General features: G+C 37.1%; 1 protein-coding gene across 3 annotated transcripts in view; it reads right to left on the reverse strand.

The window, feature by feature from the left end:
* The window catches only part of FAM13A (family with sequence similarity 13 member A), a 363,870-nt gene extending 350,019 nt beyond the window's left edge, over nucleotides 1–13,851 (reverse strand). For 2 of the 3 annotated variants that reach the window (XM_070452131.1, XM_070452129.1), the window contains exon 1: nucleotides 13,774–13,850. In XM_070452131.1, the coding sequence (XP_070308232.1) occupies nucleotides 13,774–13,803 (30 nt within the window). In that variant the 5' untranslated portion in view covers nucleotides 13,804–13,850. Of the gene's footprint in view, nucleotides 1–13,773 lie in introns of all 3 variants that reach the window. The other variant, XM_070452134.1, reaches the window with a different exon arrangement.
* Nucleotides 13,852–25,562: the final 11,711 nt, after the last annotated feature.

Here is a 25,562-nt window from a genome sequence, read left to right on the forward strand (position 1 = left end):
TAAGAAAATTCTCTAAATTTTTGAGTTCCTGATTGGACCTACTACAACAAAGTATTTGTGGCAAATTAATCAAAATAACTAAAATCATTTCTTCATCATCCAGTGATCTTTTTACTCCATGGTACTATTAAGCATGCACTTTCCATAGGAGAGAGAAGAACTCATGAAAGGGTTTTTCATTTGTTTTGCTTACTTTGTAGGAAAATAAATTACTTTTTATTGGAATAAAGTGTCTCTTCTTCACAAATCTTTTAAAACTCTAACTTCTAATGATTGTTTATGTCTTGATCAATAGTTATTTCTAACAATTGATACTATCAGTCATATCCTTCACTGGAAAGACTAAATTTTTTTTTAAATCTTCTCTCAAGAAATATAAAAACCATACCATGCTTCGACTTCAGGGGAACTCAGATCCCACATGCTTTGTGGTGAGGCCAAAAAAAGAAAAAATTAAAAAAGAAAAACATAGTCTAGTAGTCATAGCTACCTCAGCTTTTAAAGTACCTTTTATATGGCAGATATGAACATGTGGCTATTCATTTATATCATGAACTTAATTTACTTTGAAAAGTTAAAAATTATATAAATTTTAAATGGTTGATTTTTCCCATTATAAAATGATTGTGTGCTTATTATAAAAGTTTGGATAATAATGAATGTAAAATTAAGAAACGTATGTAAAGAAAACCATAGTTAACATTTTGGTATATATACATTTAATACTTAAAAAATTTTATTCATGAAATGAATTAATATATACTGATGCAAAGGAAAAATGGGCATAGTTTTAAAGTCAAAGAATATTGTAAGATTAGTAACAGCAAATCCCTTTCCTATCCCTAGGTCTCTATCTCTAGACCCAACAATTATTGTCAATACTTTTTATGTGGTTTCAAATATTGTCTCCACATTCAAAGATATCCACAACCTAATTCCTGGAACTTGTGAATATGTGACCTTACATGGTAAAAGGGACTTGTAGATTCTAAGGTTAGGTTCCTCAGATGGGAAGATTGTCCTGGGTTACCTGAATGCGTCTAGTAATATAATCACAAGGGGCCTTATAAAAGGTAGGTAGGGAGATTAGAGTCAGTAGTAGGAAATGCAATGACAGAAACAAGAGGTTGGAGTGATGCAAGGAAGGGGTCATGGGCCAAAGAATGTAGTGTTTCTTACATGGTGAAAAAGGCAAGGAAATAGATTCTCTCCACAGAGCTTCCTAGAAGATCCAGCCCTTCTGACACCTTGACTTCAGCCCAGACAGACTGATTTTGGACTTCTGACCTCCAGAACTATAAGCTCATACATTTGTGTTGTTTTAAACCATTTTGCCTTTGACTGTGTGGATCACAATAAAGTGTGGAAAATTCTGAAAGAGCTGGGAATACCAGACCACCTGACCTGCCTCTTGAGAAACCTGTATGTAGGTCAGGAAGCAACAGTTAGAACTGGACATGGAACTGGTTCCAAATAGGAAAAGGAGTACATCAAGGCTGTATATTCTCACCCTGCTTATTTAACTTATATATAGAGTACATCATGAGAAATGCTGAACTGGAGGAAGCACAAGCTGGAATCAAGATTGCCAGGAGAAATATCAATAACCTCAGATATGCAGAGACACCACCCTTATGGCAGAAAGTGAAGAAGAACTAAAGAGCCTCTTGATGAAAGTGAAAGAGGAGAGTGAAAAAGTTGGCTTAAAGCTCAACATTCAGAAAACTAAGATCATGGCATCTGGTCCCATCATTTCATGGCAGAGAGATGAGGAAACAGTGGAAACAGTGGCTGACTTTATTTTGGGGGGCTCCAAAATCACTGCTGATGGTGACTGCAGCCAGGAAATTAAAAGATGCTTACTCCTTGGAAGGAAAGTTATGACCAACCTAGATAGCATATTAAAAAGCAGAGACATTACTTTGTCAACAAGGGTCCATCTAGTCAAAGCTATGGTTTTCCCAGTGGTCATGTATGGATGTGAGAGTTGGACTATAAAGAATGCTGAGCGTCAAAGAATTGATGCTTTTGAACTGTGGTGTAGGAGAAGACTCTGGAGAGTCCCTTGGATTGCAAGGAGATCCAACCAGTCCATCCTAAAGGAGATCAGTCCTGGGTGTTCATTGGAAGGACTGATGCTGAAACTCCAATACTTTGGCCACCTGATGCGAAGAGCGGACTCATTTGAAAAGACCCTGATGCTGGGAAAGATTGAGGGCAGGAGGAGGAGGGGATGACAGAGGCTGAGACGGTTGGATGGCATCACCGACTCAATGCACATGGGTTTGGGTGGACTCCATGAGTTGTGATGGGCAGGGAGGCCTGGCGTGCTGTGGTTCATGGGGTCGCAAAGAGTCGGACATGACTGAGCGACTGAACTGAACTGAAACCACTAAGGGTGTGATAATTTGTCATAGCAGCAATAGGAAACTAATACATCCTGTTATTATTATTTTTTTTCATAGAACCATCTCTCTCTCTCTCTTTTTAATGTGTCGAGTATCCTCTCATCTCTCTGAAGATTTTTTTAAAATATAAATTACCTATTATTCTGCACATTGTCTCTGATTTTAGGGGGTTCTCTTTTCTGGTTTGTTTTCCTCATTTTATTGTATTTATTATCTTTGGCTAGCCATTTATATTTAAGAGTGAAATCCTAAAAATCTGTGAGGAAAGATTATCTAAATGAGTATGCTTATCCCTAGGAGAACTTTACTTGTTTAGGGTAGTGAAAGTGCAAGTGAGTCACTCAGTCATATCCAACTCTTTGTGATCCCATGGGCTGTAGCCCAGCAGGGTCTTCTGTTTATAGAATTCTTTGGGCAAAAAGCTGTTTCACTGAAAGCTCCCTATTTCTGTTCCTGTTTTTGTGGGTTAAAATGATAATTTTATTTTAGTTTTAATTCTTGAGCACTTTTGTGGTCAAGAATTCAGGATAAGCTCAGTTGGGCAGTTTTCAAATGGGGTATCTCATGCATTTGCAGTGAGATATCAGTTGGAATTGTGGTTATAATGTGGCTCATTTGGGCTGGAGTCTAAAATAGTTCACTCCCTTGGCTGATAGTTAAGGTTGCCCTTTGGCTAGATGCTCAGATGGTCTGTCAACTGGATCGCCTGCATGTGACATTGAGAACATAGTCTCAGGTGGAAAAAGCATCCTAGAGAATAACATAAAATCATTTGGTCATTATGTATTATCCTTTATATATTTTGTATTTGGTTTGCTAAAAGTTTGTTTAGAATTTCTGCACCTGAGTTCAAGAGGGCCATTAGGCCATAGTTTTGTTTTCTTCTAATGTCTTTCTCTAGTTTTTATCTCAGATCAATGCTGGCTTCATAGAATGAGTTGGGAAATAGTCCCTATTTTTCAATTTCTGGAAGAATATGTGTAGACTTGATATTATTTGTTCCTTAAACATTTGGTGGAATTCACTCCAGAAGCCATCTGGGCCTGGGAATTTCTTTGTGGGAAGGCTTTTAACTAGAAATTTAATTTAAAAAGTAGGTACATGGCCTTTCACCTAATCTATTCCTTTTTGACTGAGCCTTGTAATTTATGTCTTGCAAGGTATTTTTTCTACTGTGTTAAATTTACTGGCATAAAGTTGTCAATAAATATTCTCTCATTTTCTTTTAAATATCTGTAAAATCCCTAATAATGGCACTCTTCCCATTCCTGTAACTGCCAGTTTGTGCTTACTTTTTGTTCTTATCAGTCTGATTAGAGGTTTATCAATTTTATTATTTCTAAATATTCTAAAGATTTCTAATTATTTCTAAATATTTTATTATTTCTAAAAAAAATTAGTGTTTAGTCTTATGGATTTTTTTTCCTATTGTTTTTCTACTTCATTGACTTCCACCTTGATCTTTATTATTCCCTTTCTTCTACTTACTTGGGGCTTAATTTGCTTTTCTTTTTCTGTTTTCTTAATGTCGAAGCTGAGGTTATTGATTTGAGAGCTCCTTTTCTAATATAAGCATTTAGCACTGTAAGTGTTTTCCCTAGGCACCACTTAGTGGCATCCCAGAAATTTCGATGTTTTCAATTTTCATGTCATTTAAACTACTTTCTAACTTTATTCTGAATTTTTATCCTTGATCCATGAGTTATCTTTGAGTATATTACTTAATTTCCAAATACTTGGTGATTTTGCAGAGATTTTTCTGCTATTGATTTCTAATTTAATTCTATTTTGTTCAAAAAACTTTCTTTGTATGAATTGATTCATCTTATGGCTCAGTGGTAAAGAACTAGCATGCCAATGCAGGAGATGTGGGTTCAATCTCTGGGTCAGGGAGATACCCTAGAGAAGGAAATGGCAACCCACTCTAGTATTCTTGCCCCTGGACAGAGGAGCTTGGCGGCCTACAATCCATGGGGTCACAAGAGTCGGACAGGACTTTGTGACTAAATAACAAACTTTACTGAGACTTGTTTTCTAGCCCAGAATATGGTCTATCTTGGTAGACGTTCTGTGTGCACTTGATAATAATATCTATTTTGCTGTTGGGTAGAGTGTTTTATAAATGTCAAGTTGTTTGATAGCACTGTTCACATTTTCTATATCTTTACTGATTTTCTATCTACTTGGTCTATCAATAATTCAAAAAGACATACTGAAATTGCTCATAACAACTCTGGATTTGTTGATTTATCTGTTCAATTCTGTCAAGTTTTGCTCCATATAATTAAAGTTCTGTTATTATATACAAAAACAGTTGGGATTGCTACGTGATCTTGATGAAATGACCCCATTATCCACAGGAAATGGCGTTTTTATCTCTAGTATTATTCTCTGCCCCTAAATTTGTTTCCTCTGATACTTTCTTTTGATTAGTGTTAGCACAGTATATCTTTTTCTTTACTTTTACCTTTAACCTGTTTGTGTCTTTATATTTGAAGTAGACTTCTTGTAAGTAGCATATAATTGGATAATATTTTCAAAGTCAATATATCTCTGTTTTTTAATTGGGGTATTGAGATCATTTTCATTTAATGTGTTTATTAATGTGGTTAAGTTTAAATATATAATTTTGCTATTTGTTTTCCAACAAGAACTTTTTTTTTTTTTTTTTTACTTTTTCTGCTTTTCCTGACTTTTCTTAGATTAGACCTTTTCTGATTCTATTTTATCTCATTGGTTGCTTTTAAGCTATAACTCTTCTGTTAGTTTAGTTGTTGCTTTAGGGTGTACATATGTATTTTTAATTTATCACAGTATATCTTCAAATGGTATTATACCACCTCATGTATAGTATAAGAACATTTCAATAGTTTACTTTCATTTCTCCCTTCTTTACGTTTGCAGTTATTGCTGTAATATACTTTACTTTCACAAATGTTATAGACCACATATTACTTTGTAATTAGTTTTAATTACAGATTTTAACAATAAGAACATTAAATTAAAAGAAAAAATTCTTATATGTTTAACCATGGAGTTACCTTTTCTAATACCCTACTTCTTTCTATAGATTCATATGTCTGCCTGGTATCATTTTCCTTCTGACCAAAGAATTTCCTTTACCATTTCTTGTAATGTGGTCCTATTGCTGATGAAATTGGTTGGTTTTTGTACATCTGAAAAGTGTTTTGTCTTCATTTTTAAAAGGTATTTTGGGAGCTATCGTATTCTGACAGCTTTTTCTTTCACTACTTTAAAGATTTTACTCTACTCACTTCTCTTCTGTATAGATTCTGATGAGAAATCTAATGTCATATTTACCTTTGTTTCTCTGTATCTAACAAGCCTTTTCTCTAGTTGCTAGGATCTTTTCTTTACCACCAGTTTGGAGAAGTCTGATGTACCTTGACATAATTTTCTTCTTAGTTCTTGTGCTTGGGTTTGTTGAGTTTCTTGGATCTGAAGTTTTGCAACACAGGGCTTTCTTCAGAGAGAGGTACTGATGTCAAAAAAACTCTTATAGATGAAATGAAAAAGTTTCTAAATGATGGTACAAAATGATTAATTTTATTAAAGATCAGCTCATTCCAGAATGTCTTAAAATTGTGTTATCATTTCTAAGAGGATCACATAAACCTATTATATATAAAAATATGTGACTAAGCAGAGGAAGAGTTTGCAACATGTGTTTTAGCTAAAATGTGAATTATAGGAGAATTTTCAAGAAACAGTAGGCCAGATTTTTTTGTGGGGTGTTTTGATGAAGGAAGGTTACAGCAACTAGCTACTTAGCAGGCATTTTTCGTCACATGAACCTGCTGAACAAGTGTCCACAAGACCCTAAAGAAAGTGTTATTTCAAGTAACAAGATTCTTTGATTTATAACAATCTGAATCTCTGGAAAAATTATAGTGCAATAGGAAATTTTGAAATTCTCTCACTGCTGCTGGGGTTTGAGAGTAGAGATTATCAGCCAGACTTAAAGTGAAAGTGGACACTCAGTCGTGTCTGACTCTGCGACCCCACGGACTGTAGCCTGCTAGGCTCCTCCGTCCATGGGATTTTCCAGGCAAGGATACTGGAGTGGGTTGCCATTTCCTTCTCCAGGGAATCTTCCCGGCCCAGGGATTGAACCTGGGTCTCCGGCACTGCAGGCAGACTCTTTACCCTCTGAGCCACTGACATCATCCGGAAGAACCATGGAGCTTTCCAAGTGACGCTAATTATAAAAAATCTGCTTGCTGATGAAGAAGACATAAGAGACATGGGTTAGATCCCTGGGTCAGGAAGATTTCCTGGAGAAGGAAATGGCCACCCACTCCAGTATTCCTGCCTGGAGAATCCCATGGACAGAGGAGCCTGGTGGGCTAAGTCCTTCGGGTTACACAGAGGTGGACATGACTGAAGAATTTAGCACGGAAGAACCACAGAACAAAATGGAACAGTATTATCTCTTTCTTTCAACAGGGGAGAGAGATGCTTTCTTTGAATCTTTTGCTCAGCTTGGGAACTTGACTTTGAGAGAAGAGTAAGAGCTTGGTGAGCTGTGGTCTGATCGTGCAGTTAATATGAGGCTTACTGATCTTCCCCTAGACAAGTTCTGGATTTCTGGGGAAGAAGAGTGTTCTTTCATTCATAGGAAGGCAGAGAACATCTTGTTGCAGTTTTCTACTCATTACATATGTGAGCAAGCTTTGAATTGTGTAATAATCATTATGAGCAGGGATTAAAATCATCTCATTTTAGTTGAAAATTGAATGCACACGTGTTTTCCTTGTTAACTCCTGAAGTAATTGTGCATTAGAAAAACAAGTAGAAGTTTCATTTATTTTATTGTATACTCATAGTTTAAAAAATGACAATTTTATGCATAAGTGGGTAAATAAAAGAGATTTTTAAAAGCTAACATATATGTATAATAATTTCATAACTGCTAGGCCTAGGCACCTGGTAAGTGTTACTCAGGAAAAAAATAATTGTTTCAAAGTTTTGCATAAAAAACTATCCTAAGAGATACTTTTATTCATATTCTTTCATCTTATGGTTTAGTAGCTATACTGATTGTACTGTCAATAATTTTCAAGTTGCAAATAACATTGGCTAAATCAATTTATAAATTTAAAATAACTAAGTCTATCTTAAGAAAAATAAATCACATTTTTTTGGTATAAGCCAACTACTTAACAGAAATTTCTTATGTTTGTTTTATTTGGCTTCTTGACATGCATATACTGCTATATTTAAAATAGGTAACCAACAAGGACCTACTATAAAAAATTATGAAAAGGAAAGAAAGGTGTTAATTTCAGGAAAAATAAGCTAACCGTAACTTCTTTTTCAAGAAAGTTTGGGTAAGAAGTCATTTTAGTTTTAAATAGAGGGGGGGAATCACATAGTCTAAATCTCATTAGCGACTTGTAGGGTAGACATTGATGATAAAGGTTTTGGTCATCTTAGGTGTGATGGCCATGAGGATGTGCTTTGCAGGCCTTCAGCTACAGGGAACCTAGTTGACCAAGAGCCCAGCTGCTGGGCTCTGAACTCCATGACTGTGTTGGTGCTAAGGTCACACTTGCTCTGAACTGTTCTCAGACAGGAGCACAGAGGCAGGCCTATATCTTGATAGCATCAGACCCTTTTGACGGCTGACTCTGCTCCAGAGACTCGCCGAGAGCGTTGCAGACCCTTCCTTGGACTTGACAGCCTCGGAGACCATTTCCACCTAACCTTCCTTCCTCTCTCCTTCATGCAAGCTCATGTGTGCTTTCATGGCCTGATGGCTCTCCTAGTCTTCTCAGGTGCTTTCTCTCAAGGGTATTTTTCTCATAAAATCCTTGCATGTTTAATCCTGTCTTAGTGTCTTGGAGAACTTGCACTAATACACTGGATATGGTTTAGAAATCAGGTATGAAATAAAAATAAAAAAGAAGCTAAATTTTCTCTGCCTACACTACCAACTTACATTAGAGTTGGTGTCTGTTGTTGGAAGAGAGAAACACACTTTGGCTAATAAATATCCCCAGTAATCAAATGATTGACAATCATTTTTGGATTACTATATCTATAAACTATGGGCTTCCCTGGTGGCTCAGATGGTAAAGCGTCTGCCTACAATGCGGTAGACCCAGGTTCGATCCCTGGGTTGGGAAGATCCCCTGGAGAAGGAAATGGCAACCCACTCCAGTATTCTTGCCTGGAGAATGCTGTGGACAGAAGAACCTGATAGGCTACAGTCTGTGGGGTGGCAAAGAGTTGGACACGACTGAGTGACTTCACTTTTCACTTTCATATCTATAAATTAGGACTTCCCTGGTGTGGCTCAGTGGTAAAGAATCTTCCTGCCAATACAGGAGATGCAGGTTCAATCCCTGTGTTGGGAAAATACCCCAGAGAAGGAAATGGCAACTGACACCAGTATTCTTGCCTGGGAAACCCCATGAACAGAAGAGCCTGGGGGCTACAGTCCATGGGGTCACAAAAGAGTCAGACAGGACTTAGCGACTAAACAATAAAATCTATAGTTTTGTGATCACATTAACATTTGTAGGTATAAGAGTATTTATGTGGGAATTCCTTGAGACTTGAAAATTATTTCTAAAGACAAGTACTCTAGCCTATTTCTGACAGGCTTCAACTCAATTTCATTTTATTCCTAGATCCTCTGGATGTTGTATTTTGTGTTGAAACTGAAATACTTTGCTCCCACTTTGCAGCTCAAAGTAGCTGAGTCCAATTCTTGCCAACACAGAAGCCATCCTAGATGCCATTTCCTATTTCCTCTCCCTTCATGTGATTTATAAAGTCTATGCTACAGTCTAGCTGTACTGTAGAGTTAAAAGACTAGAGTTGAGTCCTAGAGGGATTACAAATTTTTGCAAGGTTATTAAGACAAAATTTATGTTCAAGGGCATTATAGGACTAGATTTTACAGATTTAGGGGAGAAAAAAAATCTGCTGTTATGTGTGATATTCTCATTTCAAAAAAAGGGCAAGTTTGTTTATGGATTCAAGATAATTGGCAAATAAGCATTTGCCCTAATAAATAGCACTTGTATGGATGTGAGAGTTTAACCATAAAGAACTCTGGGTGCCGAAGAGTTGATGCTTTCGAATTGTGGTGCTGGAGAAGACTGTTGAGAGTCCCTTGGACAGCAAGGAGAACAAACCAATCAATCCTAAAAGAAATCAACCCTGAATATTCATTGGAAGGGCTGATGCTGAAGCTGAAGCTCCAATACTTAGGCCACCTGATGTGAACAGCTGACTCATGGGAAAAGACCCTGATGCTGGGAAAGATTGAAGGCAAAAAGGAAAAGAGGTTGGTAGAGTATGATATGGTTAGATACCATCAAAAACTCAATGAAGATGAATTTGAGCAAACTCCAGAAGATAGTGAAACACAGGGAAGACTGGCATGGTGCATTCCATGGGATCTCAGAGAGTTGGACATGACTTAATGGCTGGACAACAACAACTTCCTCCTTATGAGGCTATGAATGCTATAGGTTATGAAGAGGATATAAAACTGATCCAGAAAAATCTGACCTTTTAAATGTGATTTAAATTGAGTAGTGATGTGAAGCAGAAGAAAAGGTTGTAATACAACCTTTAGACTATGCATCAGAAGTCTGAGTTACTTAACCACACTTGACATCAGTTTCCACCTCTGAGAGATAAAGCAGTTCAGCTACCTGATCTAATTCCCAGCTAAATCAACCACATTTGATTCTGACTGTGATGGGCACTTGAGGAGCTAAAGACAGTTTATTTAATAGCTATATGTGTCTCCAGAATATAAAAGTTCAGTTCAGTTCAGTTCAGTCACTCAGTCGTGTCTGACTCTTTGCAACCCCATGAATTGCAGCACACCAGGCCTCCCTGTCCATCACAAACTCCTGGAGTTTACTCAAACTCATGCCCATCGAGGCGGTGATGCCATCCAGCCATCTCATCCTCTGTCATCCCCTTCTCCTCCTGCCCCCAATCCCTCCAAGCATCAGGGTCTTTTCCAATGAGTCAACTCTTCGTATGAGGTGGCCAAAGTATTGGAGTTTCAGGTTCAGCATCAGTCCTTCAATGAACACCCAGGACAATATAAAAGTAGATCAATTTAAAAGATAGCAGTGGTAATTTTTTAAAAAATGCTTATTAACAAAGATATCCATTGAAAAGTATATCAGTATAAAATGAAGAAAAATTTAGGCCCAAGTACCTTGCTGTGAAGCTACTAAGTCACTCAGTTCAGTTCAGTCACTAAGTCATGTCTGACTCTTTGTAACTCCATGGACTGCAGCCCTCCTGGCTTCCCTCTCCATTGCCAATTCCCAGAACCCACTAAAACTCATGTCTCTCGAGTCGGTGATGCCATGAAACCACCTCATCCTCTGTTGTCCCCTTCTCCTGCCTTCACTCTTTCCCAGCATCAGGGTCTGTTCCATTGAGTCAGTTCTTCACATCAGGTGGTTCTGGAGTTTCAACTTCAGCATTGGTCCCTCCAATGAATATTCAAGACTTATTTCCTTTAGGATGGACTGGTTTGATCTCCTTGAAGTCCAAGGGACTCTCAAGAATCTTCTCTAACACCATAGTTCAAAAGCATCAATTCTTCAGTGCTCAACTTTCTTTATAGTACAACTCTCACATCCATACATGACGAGAACAGTATACAGATGCCTCAAAAATCGGGATGGAGAATACTTGTAAATCCATGGCTGATTCATGTCAATGTATGACAAAAGCACTACAATATTGTAAAGTAATTAGCCTCCAACTAATAAAAATAAATGAAAAAAAAAAGTTAAGAATAGAACTGCCATGTGATCCAGCTATTCCACTTCCAGGTAGTTATTTAAAAACATTAAATTAAAAAAAACTAAATGTACCCTTATGTTCATCTCAGTGTTATTTATAATAGCCAGGATATGGATGTCCTGGCTATTGTCCTTGCTAAATGTCCCTCTACAGATGAATGAATAAAGACAAAGTGGAGAAAGACAAATACCATCTAATTTCACGCATATATGGAAAATAAGTAAATAAGACATGAACAAACCAAACCAAACACATAATCGCAGAGAAAAGAGTAGTGGTTACCCGAGGGGAAGGAAGGGAATGAGAAGACCAGATAGGTAACTGTATGGTAACAGATGAAAACTAAACTTTTAGTGGTGAATGTGGTATATGCTGACCAAAGTTAAAATATACAGTGTTTTACCCATGAAATATATATAATGTTATAGACCAATATTCCCTCAATAAAAAGTTTTTAATTATTTAAAAATATTTATAGACTTTTAGCATATAGGCACGACTACAGATAAACATCACTATTTGTTGATTTAAATATTCCTTTTAAGTGGCCTTTAAAAAAATGGATGTGTCATTTTAATGTTAATACTTTAAATAATTATCAAATCTTAAAATTTTGGTCACAACTCTGTTGAGCTTTTTGTTTACAATTGGGCCCTTATTTTAAAACTGAACAAAAACATGTTAAGATATAAAAAGCCTTAGCACTTATGATGTTAGGGTCAATTTTCAGCCCTTATGTTTAAAGGTTGTATCTGAGTCTAGAACTGAGTCCCAAAGGCAATGAATTACCAGATTGCTTTTCAAACTGCTGTATTTTAAGACCTACTTAGATTAAATTTAATTGTACTAATCTTTATATTTCATTGTTTATTCTATGGTAAGTGATGCCATCCAGCCATCTCATCCTCTGTCGTCCCCTTCTCCTCCTGCCCCCAATCCCTCCCAGCATAAAGATCTTTTCCAATGAGTCAACTCTTCGCATGAGGTGGCCAAAGTATTGGAGTTTTAGCTTCAGCATCAGTCCTTCCAATGAACCCCAGGACTGATCTCCTTTAGGATGGACTGGTTGGGTCTCCTTGAAGTCCAAGGGGCTGGATGGCATCATTGACTCGATGGACATGAGTTTGAGTAAACTCTGGGAGTTGGTGATGGACAGGGAGGCCTGGCGTGCTGTGATTCATGGGGTCGCAAAGAGTCGGACATGATTGAGCAAATGAACTGAACTGAAATGGTATAAAACTTTACACTTTAATGGAATTTTTTCCATATATGTTTCATAAGCAATGATAATTCATGTGTAAAAAGTAATATCCACAAGTAGATAATAGTTAAATTTTACATGCAACAGCGATGCTGTAGGTGAAGAGAGAAATCTTTGATGGCCATTGTCCTTGAAGGCCATCGACTCCACCAGGACATTACTGCCAGATACCACTTTTAGGAACTGTAAAGTATCAAAATTGGCAAACGATTCATAATATTTTTTTTCTAACCAAATATGCATGATGAGAAATACTTTTAGAGAAGCAATATTTTAAGTCCACAAGTGCTTTCTGAATTATACTCTAAAGGATATACCTCACAGTGCACTCTGATTTTTTTCATAGCTCATTATCATTATTTTATTATTACATTTCTGACTTATTAAAACATGTAGATGTGTCAAAAAAGTATTACATAATGAAACTGATCATTGTATATTAATACATACCCAGTTAAGCCAGTTAGTGATTTCCTGAGTGAAATACCTTTATTACTTGATTCCCAAACAAGTGCTATTTTATTTCAGGAAAAATCATCCTATTTCATAAATATTAACAGTATGAGGTAATCACATTATAGGATTATTATGCAAGCCTTCATGTAGATTAAACTATTTTTAAATTACTGATATTTTTGTTCATAAAACAGTTTTCTGTCATCTATAAATATATAAAGGCCAGCTTATAAAAATGTGTTCATTACACATGATAGCTGGTCTGAATGTCACTTGAGGTTTGGGGTCTTTCATTTTTCTATATCTGATAGCAAATATAGTCTGAAAACATAAATCTTAAAGTAATGTTGGACCAGATGTGGAAGAAAGGAGGAAAGGCTATTATTAAGTGAGAAAATTAGTAATACTATGATCATCATGGGCAGATTTGGCATTTTTAAAGATTTTTTTTTTAATATGGACCATTTTTCAAGTATTTATTGAATTTGCTATAATATTACTTCTGTTTTATGCTTTGGGTTTTTGGCCCCAAGACACGTGGAATCTTAGCTACCTGACCAGGGATTGAACCTGCAATCCCTGCACTGGAAGGTGAAGTCTTAACCACTGGACTGTCAGGGAAGTCCCTCACACTTTTAGGTAAGTCGTTTTAGAGTAGATTGCCAGTGTGCAAAATCATTTTCATTAGTATGGATAAATCTAAGGCATTGTAAAGTTGATGTAAAACCGGACACTTAAAAAGTAGTTCTAATAACCCCTTTAAATTTCAGTCTAAGAAATAGCACTATTAAATTAGTGTGATTCTGAATCCAGATATATTTTGAGAAAAATTCTTACCTTGATGTCCAGAAAACTTTGTGACTTCATTGTCAACAATTCTATTCACTGGAAGATCGCAGGATATATCCATTGTATATTTTAAGGCATTCAGTTTTTTTCTGTAGGGTAAATAGGTAAAAATTATATTGTATGGTAATTACATTTAGGTTCTAAAGAAAAGAATCTGCAGGGAAACCTATGCAATATATAATTTGTCCAGATTGCTTTTCATTTGAGAAAAGAGGTTTTAAAATATTCCCAAAGCAGTTTACTCATCAATTGAAAGTCCTTCAAAAATAGAACTGTTGGGAAACTGTGGTATGTTGGGTAGACAGAAAAGGTTTTTGGAGGGAATAATTTTAAAAATACTTAAATAGCTGTTTATTTGGTGCAGTTACGATTAAACTTGTTGATTTTAACATTGCTGTTATATCTGAAATAAACATCTGAATAAACTTACATCTGAAATAAAAGTTAAATTCCAGCTAATAGAATTGTTTTACCTAAATGATATTTTTTATATTTCAAACTAACCAACTCAACATACTATTAATAGTTGTATATAACCTGCTTATATATGCCTTCCCTGTCTTTGTGATAGGTGTAACACCTTGAGCCAGTGAACGTGAAGTCTACACTCTTTTCTAAACGCAGAAGCCTTCCTTAGGGTGGTTAATTCAGTAGGAACATTCTAAATGAGATATCAAGACTGGTCCTGACTTTCAGAAGCATAGAGACATTTTTGGTCTGACCTCATATCCCATTATAGCTGACTTTGGAAGCACTGGGTTAGGAGGTCATGAGAAAGATCAACAAACCAAAACATAAGAGAACCCAAGAAAAACTCCCAAAATCAAAAAAAGAAAAAAGACATAACATCTTTAATAAAAAACTTAGTGAGAGCTATCAGTCAATTCATAGCTCAAAGACTCAACCTGATGGATGATAGTTTAATATCTAGTAATCTACAATTACTTAGGGATCTTGCTTCATCTTCAAATAATATTGTCAAAGTTACTTTCTGCCAGAAATCATGCTAATTACTTCACAGATGTTGTGTTTTTTAATGCAACAAGACTGTAGAAACTACAAATATTATCCTCATCTTACAGGAATGAAAAGCTTAGAGAGTTTAAACAACTTGCCTAAGGCTGCATCACTAACAAACAACTGAGCCAAGATTTAGACTTAGATCTAACTCCAATGACATTTCCATTCATTATCTAATCAGAGGCTTGATAGAATCCCTGACTGGGCATCTTTCCTGTCTCCCTGCTGTTAGGTAGCATATGGGCCTTCCTGCTGGTTAAGCACTGGGTCATCTCTTCATCTGAGGTCAGTTTGCAGTATAATCCTTTCTTCTTTCAGGCCCTAGGGATTTGATCTGCTTACTTTTCTTTTTTTCCCAGCTGTCACTACTGATTCACCCTCTTGTGATTCATCTTGTACTAGAATTCTGGAATAGAATAAAGGTTACTTTTTTTTCCTCTCTGTTACTTCTGATTTTTTCAAAAAGATTCAAATTTCTCATGAGAATCCCACTAGCAAGTTCAAGTTGTAATGTAATGATATTAACAACTGCTTCTGTGATTCACTTGCAAAAGGTTACTTTTGCTAATGCTGCTAAATTTACTATTCATAATTATTTTTGCATATGGTCTTAGACACTAAAAAGGCAGTAAGTAGAATTTTAGTTTGACTCAATTGCAATTTCTTAACCTTTGCTGTTTCTGCAGGCTTACAACTGCCCTGATTTATCTTGCTGTAGCTTACACTTGAAAGATAATAAAAAGTATTATTGAAGATTATATTATGAAAACTTACATTTTAAGAAATAAACTAAATTTGAGAGACCTGAATATGTGGAATTTCAGAAAAAGCACTCCTATTAGCCAACTTTGCCTTTTTTGAGACTAATATTTATTGAGTACTTAATGTTCTAAATGCTTCTTATATAAAAGTCATGATGTTGATTATCTACAGTTTCCTCATGGAGAAATTGAAGCACAGAAGCTTTTCAAGAATACTAGTAAGAGATGAGCCTATATCTAAACCCAGGTCTGTATAAACAAATGCATAGATTCTCAAAAATGTAGTATATAAATACAAATCTTGAATATTATGTAAAGAACAGATTTCATTTTCTTTATTTCTTATCCTCCAATTCCTTTGAGTCTTAAATGGCTTTCATACTTGCAGCATCACTTGATGCTTTTGAAAAGTGGATCTCATTTTACTTTAAAAAATTCTACAGTTAAATAATAGATGAAATGCTTTGTAAATGTGAATTTTTAAAATTTAGCCATTGTGAGTCTAGTTGGTTAGCTAATTCTTTTGAGATCCTCAGTTTAAATTAATACAATCTCTGAATATAAGCCATTTTAAAAAAATGTTCACTTGCCATTTGCCATTTGGATTCCTTGATAAATACAAATAGATTACACATATATGATAAAACTTCAGATATATCATCAATTTTACAGTCCTCTCTTATAAACTTTACCAGCTGAAACCTTCTTACTGCTGTTGAGTGTTTTTTGTATGCATTTAATCCAAGAATACTGAAAGAATTAATAATTTTTGTAGATTTGTTTTTTTCTGTTGTCTCTTTTTGAAGTAAAGAGCAAAAATTCCCCTCCCCAACCCCAAATCAAAACTTCTGAACTCAATACTTGTGTTTAATAGACAGCTCTATATAAAAATGTTTAGTAAACTATGCATAGTTATTTTGACAGAATGGTTCTATAATTTCAGGAAAAAGTTTTTTTAATCAGAGATTAAAGTGAAGATTATTGGCCAACAATAGTATATTCATTTTACAGTAAAAATATATATTGCATAAATGGGTCCCAATTGTTTGGTCTTTAAGTCATGTCCCATTCTTTGTCATTCCACAGACTGTAGCCTGCCAGGCTCCTCTGTCTATGGGATTTTCCAGGCAAGTATATTGGAGTAGGTTGTCATTTCCTTCTCCATGGGATTGTCTCAACCCAATCCATGTCGCCTGCATTGGCAGGCAGATTCTTTACTACTAAGGCATGAGGGAAGCCCCAAATGGCTCTCTACTCACAGTCATAAATTTCCTTGAAAACATGCTATGAGCTCATGACATAGATGACATTGGTCTGATAGGCTTATCTTTTATCCTGTTAGATTCTTAAAGAATTAAAAAAAAAAAAACTTTAAAAAATTGAACAGAAAATATAACGAGTGAATGGGAAACATTTTGAAAGTTATTAATAACAGCTAAAAATCAGTGATGTTACTCAACTGAAAGACCATTTTTGGAGGAAAAGATTATCTTATCAATATTTGTTCTCACATAATATATTTCCCCTTTATCTCTACAGTGAGTTCAAGTTCAAAAAATTGACTCTCAGAGGGAGGAAACCAATAGAACTTTGTAGCATTTTTAAAAGATTCAAAGTGATAATATAGATTATCTTTGTAGAAATGCCTACATATTGTCAAATATCCAGAGCTGTGCTGGCCACATTTAAAGTTCATAATTGCAGAAGGAAATTTCTGCCACCATTGCAGAAAGTTCTGCTGGATAACACTGCTGCAGAAGGTCATAAATAGTAGTAACATTTTAATTTTTAGACAGCTTATTAATATATTGATACATCCAGATATTTAGTAACATACAAAAGTAATTAAGAGTTATTTCTCCTAATATAGAGAAGACTAAATTTAGAGATGACAAAAACTTAAGTAGTGATTTATCAAAATTTTAATAAAATTCATTAATATGCTAGGCACTAGTTAGGCAAAGGTGAAAAAAAGTGAGATTTTTTTTTTAAACCTTAAATGATTGTAGTCTTGTGGATAAGCTGGACAAGTACGCAATCACTATACAATGTAAGTTTTGCTATAATCATACAAAGGAGATATTAGCTCTGTCTGGAGGAATTGAGAAAGACCTCAAAAGGTGATAGTTGAGCTATTACATCAAAAAGCTATTTTTAAAGGATGTACAAAATATGAAATAAAAGGCTTAATCTCTTTTGATGTCTGCATAAGTAAATTTGGGAATGACTCTGAGGCAACCCAACACTCTATAACCACCCCCTTGGAAATCTATGCCCACTGAACACTACTCTAGAGCCATAAACTGGATTTTAGGGATGTAACTTGGCTGTGTTGTTGTTGTTTAGTTGCTAAGTTATGTCCAGCTCTTTGCCATGCCATGGACTGTAGCCCGCCATGATCCAGTATCCACAGTATTTCCCAGGCAAAAATACTGGCTGCTGCTGTTGGTAAGTCGCATCAGTTGTGTCTGACTCTGTGCGACCCCATAGACAGCAGCCCACCAGGCTCCTCCACCCCTGGGATTCTCCAGGCAAGAATACTGGAGTGGGTTGCCATTTCCTTCTCCAGTGCATGAAAGTGAAAAGTGAAAGTGAAGTATCTCAGTCATGTCTGACTCTTCGCGACCCATGAACTGCAGCCTACCAGGCTCCTCCATCCATGGGATTTCCCAGGCAAGAGTACTGGAGTGGGTTGCCATTGCCTTCTCCAGTGGATCTTTCCAGCACAGGAATCTAACCCACATGTGCTACATTGCAGCAGGATTCTTTACCACTGTGCTGCCAAGGAAGCGCAACTTGGCCTAGTGTATAGTTTTTTGAAGGAAATGCTAAGCTAACAACTAGCACTACTGTAACTCACAGGATGATGGACATGAAGTGATTAAATAGTAAAGCCTACACAGTTCCAAGCTCCTGCTGCCAGGCCGTGATGAATGGTATAACACATACAGAGAAGGTCCAAGGCTGCAGAGTGGGTGGCTCCGTTCTCAGTGTGACTCTTCTAGGCTTTTAAGTGACCCTACCAACAGTACTGCTTGAGGGAATGTGGATAACACCCCAGAGGATGTGGACCAGGAGAATAAGAGAGTGGTGGGCTAAGGCTGAGAGCACCAAGCATCACTGTCTCTGATGACCTTCCAGCATGGACACTGCAGGACTGGAGCAGCAGGGGACATGGAATCCTGGAGTGGACTGAGGGATCCGGACAGAATCAGAGCAGAGACTATCCTCAAGCTATGCTGGTTAAGCACAGTCATCAGTTCCTTCAGTGAGAAAGATTGGGAGTTAATTAGCCACCACAGTATATTTATGTAAATATATGTATGTCTTTGTATCAGTCAAGGTTCAGTCAAAGAAGCAGAACCATTAGGAAATACATCTGTGACAATCAGTCATTTGTGATAGGGATTGGATTTTATGTAATTGTGGGAGCTGGTAAAACAGTCTCTGTAAAAGCTAGCATTCTTGTTGCTGGAGTTTGAAGTCCATGGGGCAGGTCGTCGGGAGGAGAAGATGGATGGTAAGTGGGGGAGCGAGAGAACAAGCTGGACCCATGAGCAAGAGCTGGAGGAGAGACTGAAACCTGTGTTCCATGTCTGACGTTGAGGGGATGGGAGTCTTGCAGAAGCTAGGAGCCTTCATTGTGCCGCTATGATAAAAACACTCCAGGCCTAGGAGCTGGAAGTAATGAAGAGGGTCCTGGGAAAGATGGAGCAGCTGCTTTCCACCAACGAGGTAAGAAGGCAGATAAATAACAATGTGTGTGAGTTATAAAAATGGCTGTCGCTTCACCTCCATCCTTCAAATCTCACACAAGAATTTCCTGAGGGCTGAACCAGAGACATAGAGGAAAGAGTTCTAGGAGACAAAGTTCAGCCCAGCTGAGCTGGCACATTGCAAAAGCAGCAGTCTTCTTAGGAAATGGTGTTTTGGTCATAGGCAACCACATTTGGTTAACTTCATGGAACCATGTGTTAAAACTACCAAAAACTGTCTTAGGTATTTATAGAGAGATACTAAATGGAACAGATTCTAACTATTCTACTTGAGTCTAGTGTTTCAAGTGGGCAAAAACAGATCAAGTATCACTTCATCTTGGTGAGGAAAGGCCTTTGTAAGGTTAACCTTCATAGCCACACAGACTTGGCTACCTCCTTCTTGAGGGTTAAAATGACAAATTATATGTAGACTTCTTCATAAGTATGCAAAAACTAACTAAACAGAAGAAACTGACTAGATAAATGCTTAGGTATTGACTGACCGTACCTTTGGGAATCTTCCCTGTACATGCAGATGAGTATGAACCACATAAATGTATCTCAATAAACCCAATCTAAATGTACCCCTTGCTCAGCTTCTGCTTAACAGGATCTCAAAATGCCTAGGCACTCTAAAAGCAATGAACATGAGTGGAAGTGCAAATTCAAAGAGACAGTGGTCTTAACTGATTGGGGTTTACATTTCTCATTTTATAAATTTCATAAAACTATAGAAACATGTAAAATCACTGCCAAGTCTCCTCGGAACCATGAAAGCACGGACAGGCATCCTTCTGTGTCTGAGGGGCCAAATTACAGAACCCCTGACAGATGCCAAAATCCACAGACACTCAAGTTCCTTATATAAAATAGTGTAGCATTTGCATGGAACCTGCACACATCCTCCTGTATACTTTAAATCATCTCTAGATATAATACCTAATGAAATATAAATACCATGTAAATACTTGTAAATAGAATGCAAATACTATATAATTAGTTGGCAGAGTATGGCAAATTCAAGTTGCGTTTTTTGGAACTTTCTGAAAAGATTTTTCTCCTGAATATTTTCAATCTGCTCTGAGTTCAATCTACAGATGCAGACCTTGCAGATACAGAGGAGAGTGGCTGTACACAGAAACTTAAGCCGCTTTAGGTGTGTGGTCAATCTGCCCCTGGATCATGCTTTAATATAATTAACTGTGAAGTCTCTTAGATCATCACACACTGCTTAGTACAATTCTTAGCACTTGTCTGTCTCTTATTAAAAGTTTGTTGAAGGCAAAATAAAGAGGAGAGAGAAAGTAAAAGGAAGAGGGAAGAGGGAGAGAGGAGCAAAGAAACAAGGAAAAGTAAGGAGGGAAGAAAAAAGGAAAGAAGGAAGATAGCAGAGAACAAGAAAGGGAGGAAAGGAGAGAAATGTACAAGGTCATTGAATCAATTAAAGACAAGTCTTCGATCAGAATCCAGGTAGTCAGTTTCTTAAGAAATCAAATAAAACCTAGCATCTATTTTGTAGACCTATAGGTAAAGAATCCACCTGTAATTCAGGAGAAGCAGGAGGCGCAGTTTCGATTCCTGGGTCGGGAAGATCCCCTGGAGGAGGAAATGGCATTCAACTCTAGTATTCCTGCCTGAAAAATCTCATGGACAGAGGAGCCTGGCAGGCTACAGTCCAAAGGGCCACAAAGCATCAGACAGCTGAGTACGCACACATGCATGCATAAAAGTTTAGAAATATCCTATAACATATAAATGTTTATTACAGCATGATGTGGAAAAATAATATTTATGAGAAAAAATAATGCTTTGTTCTTTAAAAATACCTTATTCAAAGAAGACTTCTATAGACTTGTAGGTTCTTAATGAAAATTTGTTTTTGGAAATTTTGATGTCTAATATTTCCTTATTTAGTGATCAAATATTAACTATATTAAGAGTCAGGAATGATTAATTTGGGGTCTCTGTATCCCAAATGGCCCATGGCTTGAACTCAAGTGGTCTGTCAACTTAGGAAAAAATAACAATATTTTTCTAATAATTTTTGACTGTAGTTTAGCATTTCCTTCAAGTACAAATACAAGCAGCAAACCATAATAGCATTAGCCTGTGACACACATTTTCAAATCACATTACATGTTATCAATATTTCAAATATATTTACATTATTTACTTATTTGAGATCACAGTAGTTATTAGACTGGCCACTAGATTTACTTAATATATTAATGAAGAAGTATACATGCTGGTTTATGGTATATTTGTAATTTTAAATCTTTTGGTAACTATGAGCTTCCTGACCCAGGGATTGAACCCAGGTCTCCGGCATTGCTGGCAGATTCTTTACTGTCTGAACCACAAGGGAAGCCCCATTAATGAAGAAGCATACATGCTAATTTATTACACATTTTTCATTTTAATCTTTTGGTAACTATATTTAGAGTTTCTAACCCTGTTATTTTATTTCATAATTTAAAAACTTTATTTTAAAAAGAGGTCCATAGGCTCCTGAAGAGTCCCATGAGCACAAAAAGGATTAAGAAACCCCTCCTTTTAAAAGGACAATATGTCTCCATTGCAGTGTTTTTTTTTTTTTTTTCCGGTTGGTATTCTAGAGATGAGAATGGAAAGTAATGATGCTTATAGGCACAGTCCACAAGATGGCAGCACATCACAGTTCAATTTCCCCAAATCAAATTCCCTCACTCGCAGCCACAACTGGACACTCAGTTAAACTAGAAGATAATTAGAATGTATTAATAATACATTAAAAAGAGCTTTTGATACTTTTCAGCCATATAATGTACACTCATATACTCTTCTCTGTGAGATATAGCACACAGAAAAAAGTTTCTCAGTTTGAGAAACAGTAAGAAATGAAGTTAAATTATTCTCAGAATTTTGTCTAAATATGTTTCCTAACAAAAAAAACCAACCCAAGCTCAAAGAACCAAAATACACACTACCCTTATGAAGAAAAACTTTTTTCTTAAAGGCACCATGGTCTCATTTACAAAAATATGGTCTATGTGCTCAAAAGGTAATTGGTGAATTACACAAAACTTTTTCCACCAACACACACGATGTATAATCACATACCCTCTCTAATGTAAACTTATGAATTTTTAAAGTGAAAATAAGGAGCAGAGAGGTAGAATAGTAAAACGGTCTTTGGTGGAATAGGTGGCAAAATGGCTATAATGCCTCATTCTTCCCATGACATTCTTCCCGTTCTCTTTCCTTCTGTTGTCTGCTCCCAGGACTGGAGATGGGCTTACTGCTGCACCGCAGGGAAGAACATGTCTGGGGAAATCTGCTGGGAGGATGTGAGAGACATGGAAAATGAGACCTGGAGAGATGAGTTGCTTCAGCCAGATGAAGCCCAGAAAGACACCCCAGCGAAGAGGCAATCTACTCCCAGGCAGACAAGAGAGGCCAGCTGAGGCGAGGAGAATCACACGGGCTAAGTCTCTGAGCTGTACCTGACTCCAGTTGTATGGACAAGACGCACTTATTATTTGTAGCCACTGGGTTTTGGGGTAGTGTTTTAGGCAGCATTGTTTGCAAAGTAGGTAAGTGTTGCAAACTATTCTTCATTATTAACTGACACAAGCTCATGACCAACCCAGAGGACATCTTTTAACAAAAGGTAGAAACTGTCAAATACCTAGCATTCTATTGCATCAGACATTTTGACCTGTGTGACTTTTACCAAGAGTTTCTAGCCATTGAGTAAATTAGTTTTGAGTTTAGGTATAGGAAGTGGGGGTAAACGAAGAAATTGAGTGTGGACTTGGGGAGGAATAGTTATAAATGAATGTTTGTGTGCCCCTCAAATCCATATGTTGACACTCTAACCCCTGTGTGTCTGTCTGGGAGATAAGGCCTCTCAGGAACCGATTAAGGTTAAATGAGGTCATAAGGGTGGTGCTCTCATAGGACTGTCTTTATAAGGAGAAATAGCAGGGGTCAATCACTTTCTCTCTTGACCCAGTGTGCACACGAAGAAGAGGTCACGGGAGAACGCACAAGACCAGCTGCTGACGAGACATGAAAAAACGCTTCAGAATGAAACCTACCCTGCTGACACCATGATCTTAGACTTCTAGCCTCCAGAACTGTGAGAAGTAAACGTCTGTTGTTTAAGCCACCAAGTTTGCGGTATTTTGTTATGGTAGCTGAGCTAACTGAGTGGGACGGTAAAATAGAGGGAAAATAATGATAAGTGATAATTATTGTTTCCCACCATAAGGACTTAACATATAGATTTTATTTAGTCTCCCACAACAGCCCAATGGGGTGGATACTAGCATCCTCATTTTATTCACAGATCAGAAAAGTAATACAAAGAAAAGCTAAGTAACACTACCAGTTCTCACAGCTAATAAGCGGTCAAGCTGGAATTGGAATCAAGATGTCTGTCTCTAGAAGCTGTTCTCTTAATCATTATCATTCTTTATACTAAGGAGGCATAAGCCGTGGCAAGTGAAGGCAGGGAAGGAAAGAGGAAAGAGAAAGTGGTTTATAGGATGAGCTCAGTGCTAGAGGTCAGAAACTCTTGTCTCCTAGGCTTTTCCTGACTGAGAGTCTACCCCTGAGAGATACGTCTCAAGGCTGGGTGTCCATGGAGGCCCAGCCCAGTGTGAGACCTCGTTTATGGAGATCCACACAGGACTTTTAATTATGTTCTCCATTCTCTTCTTCCGTTGTTTTCATAGACTCAATCGCTAAATTTTGTTAGGACTCCTTGGCCCCCAACCCCAAAAGCTGCCCTTGGTTGAAACAGGATCATGTCAAATCCTGCTAGACTTGATGATAAATGCTGTGTGGTCTGGTACACGACACAGTGCCACATACAGCATGCTGTTTTGTTGAAGGTATGAATAGGCAAGTTTACTGTAATAAAATAAAATTCTATGCACACATGTAGGCATGAATAGGAAGGTCTTTAAATGCATTTATCTAGCATTGCTCCATGTTGAATACATATAGAATGAATTTACAAATCACTCACGTTAATTCTACCTAAAAGTTAGAAGATTAACTTGTTGATGATTAGGTCTCCCATATTTAATTGGTTACATAGAGCATGTAAAATATATATGTATATATAAAAACAATTTCCCAGGCTTCCTCTTGGCCAGACAAAGAGTTGTTCCTGTCTTCATGTAAGCAAGAAGGTATAAAATTCTGTAGCACTCTGACAGACCAGCTGGAGAAGCTAGGCTCACTGAGAAAATGAGTCCTCATCCTCCCAGTACCCCTTAGTCTCAGAGCATACGGAAGGGAAGCAAGTCAATTCCCAAACTCACTGTGATGCGTGAGGAGGTTCTGAGAATTGAGAGCCACTGTGCCTGCTTGAGGGTCTCTATTCTGGGGAGAGAGTGGATGCTGTTTGTGAGACCGCAGGGTGACTTGATAATATGGCGAAGTGTCAGTGGATCAGCAGCACAAATATAAGTCAAGGGCAAGAGTAAGGTGGGGACAGCATGCAAAGTGGAAAGACCATGAACTGCCGTGGAAGAGAACAGATGCTTCCAGTTACACTGGCCTCAGAAGCTTCAGCAGCCAGTGAAATGAGAACAGAGAACATCCCAAGGTGAGGCTGGGCAACTGCAGCTTAGAGAAGATGAGTAAGGACAAGAGGCCAATGCACAGATCAGATGGGTCTCCTCAGCCCCATTTCAAGACATTAAGTAAGCTTCTTCCTCTTATTTGGGAGAATGAGGGAAAGGGTCCAGCCCCTCTTCTTGGGAGAATGAGAGAAAGGGAAAGCATGTAAGAGGACTGCTGTCCAGAAATGAAGTTTGGAGTTTAAATAGAACAACTGAATTCCCAAGAGAGCAGAACTTATGCTTAGACATTGTTTCTAATTAGCTACTGTCAATAAGCCTCATTTCTTGCATCCCTTCCACACATCCAAACCACGTGAAATAAGGAATATGTGAGCAAAGAGAACTCAGCTATTGAGATTTCTGCCTTCGTGAGTTGTGGCTATAAAAATAAAGCTGTTATACGTCCAAAATACATAGCAAGAATTGAGTCTGCTACATGTTATCAGTTCTGATATCCACCTTACACAATATCAATAGAGATTCTGATTATAGGAAAAGGAGTGTGAGCATAGTTGTCTGCACATCTAATTTGCCATTTTGGAAAGGTACTTATGCGCTTACATTATAGACATGAAAAAGTATTTTTCTAAAATGCAGTGAAAAGTGAAAGTGTTAGTCGCTCA

Source organism: Odocoileus virginianus, chromosome 21 (assembly GCF_023699985.2).
Source record: "Odocoileus virginianus isolate 20LAN1187 ecotype Illinois chromosome 21, Ovbor_1.2, whole genome shotgun sequence".
Taxonomy (NCBI): Eukaryota; Metazoa; Chordata; class Mammalia; order Artiodactyla; family Cervidae; genus Odocoileus; species Odocoileus virginianus.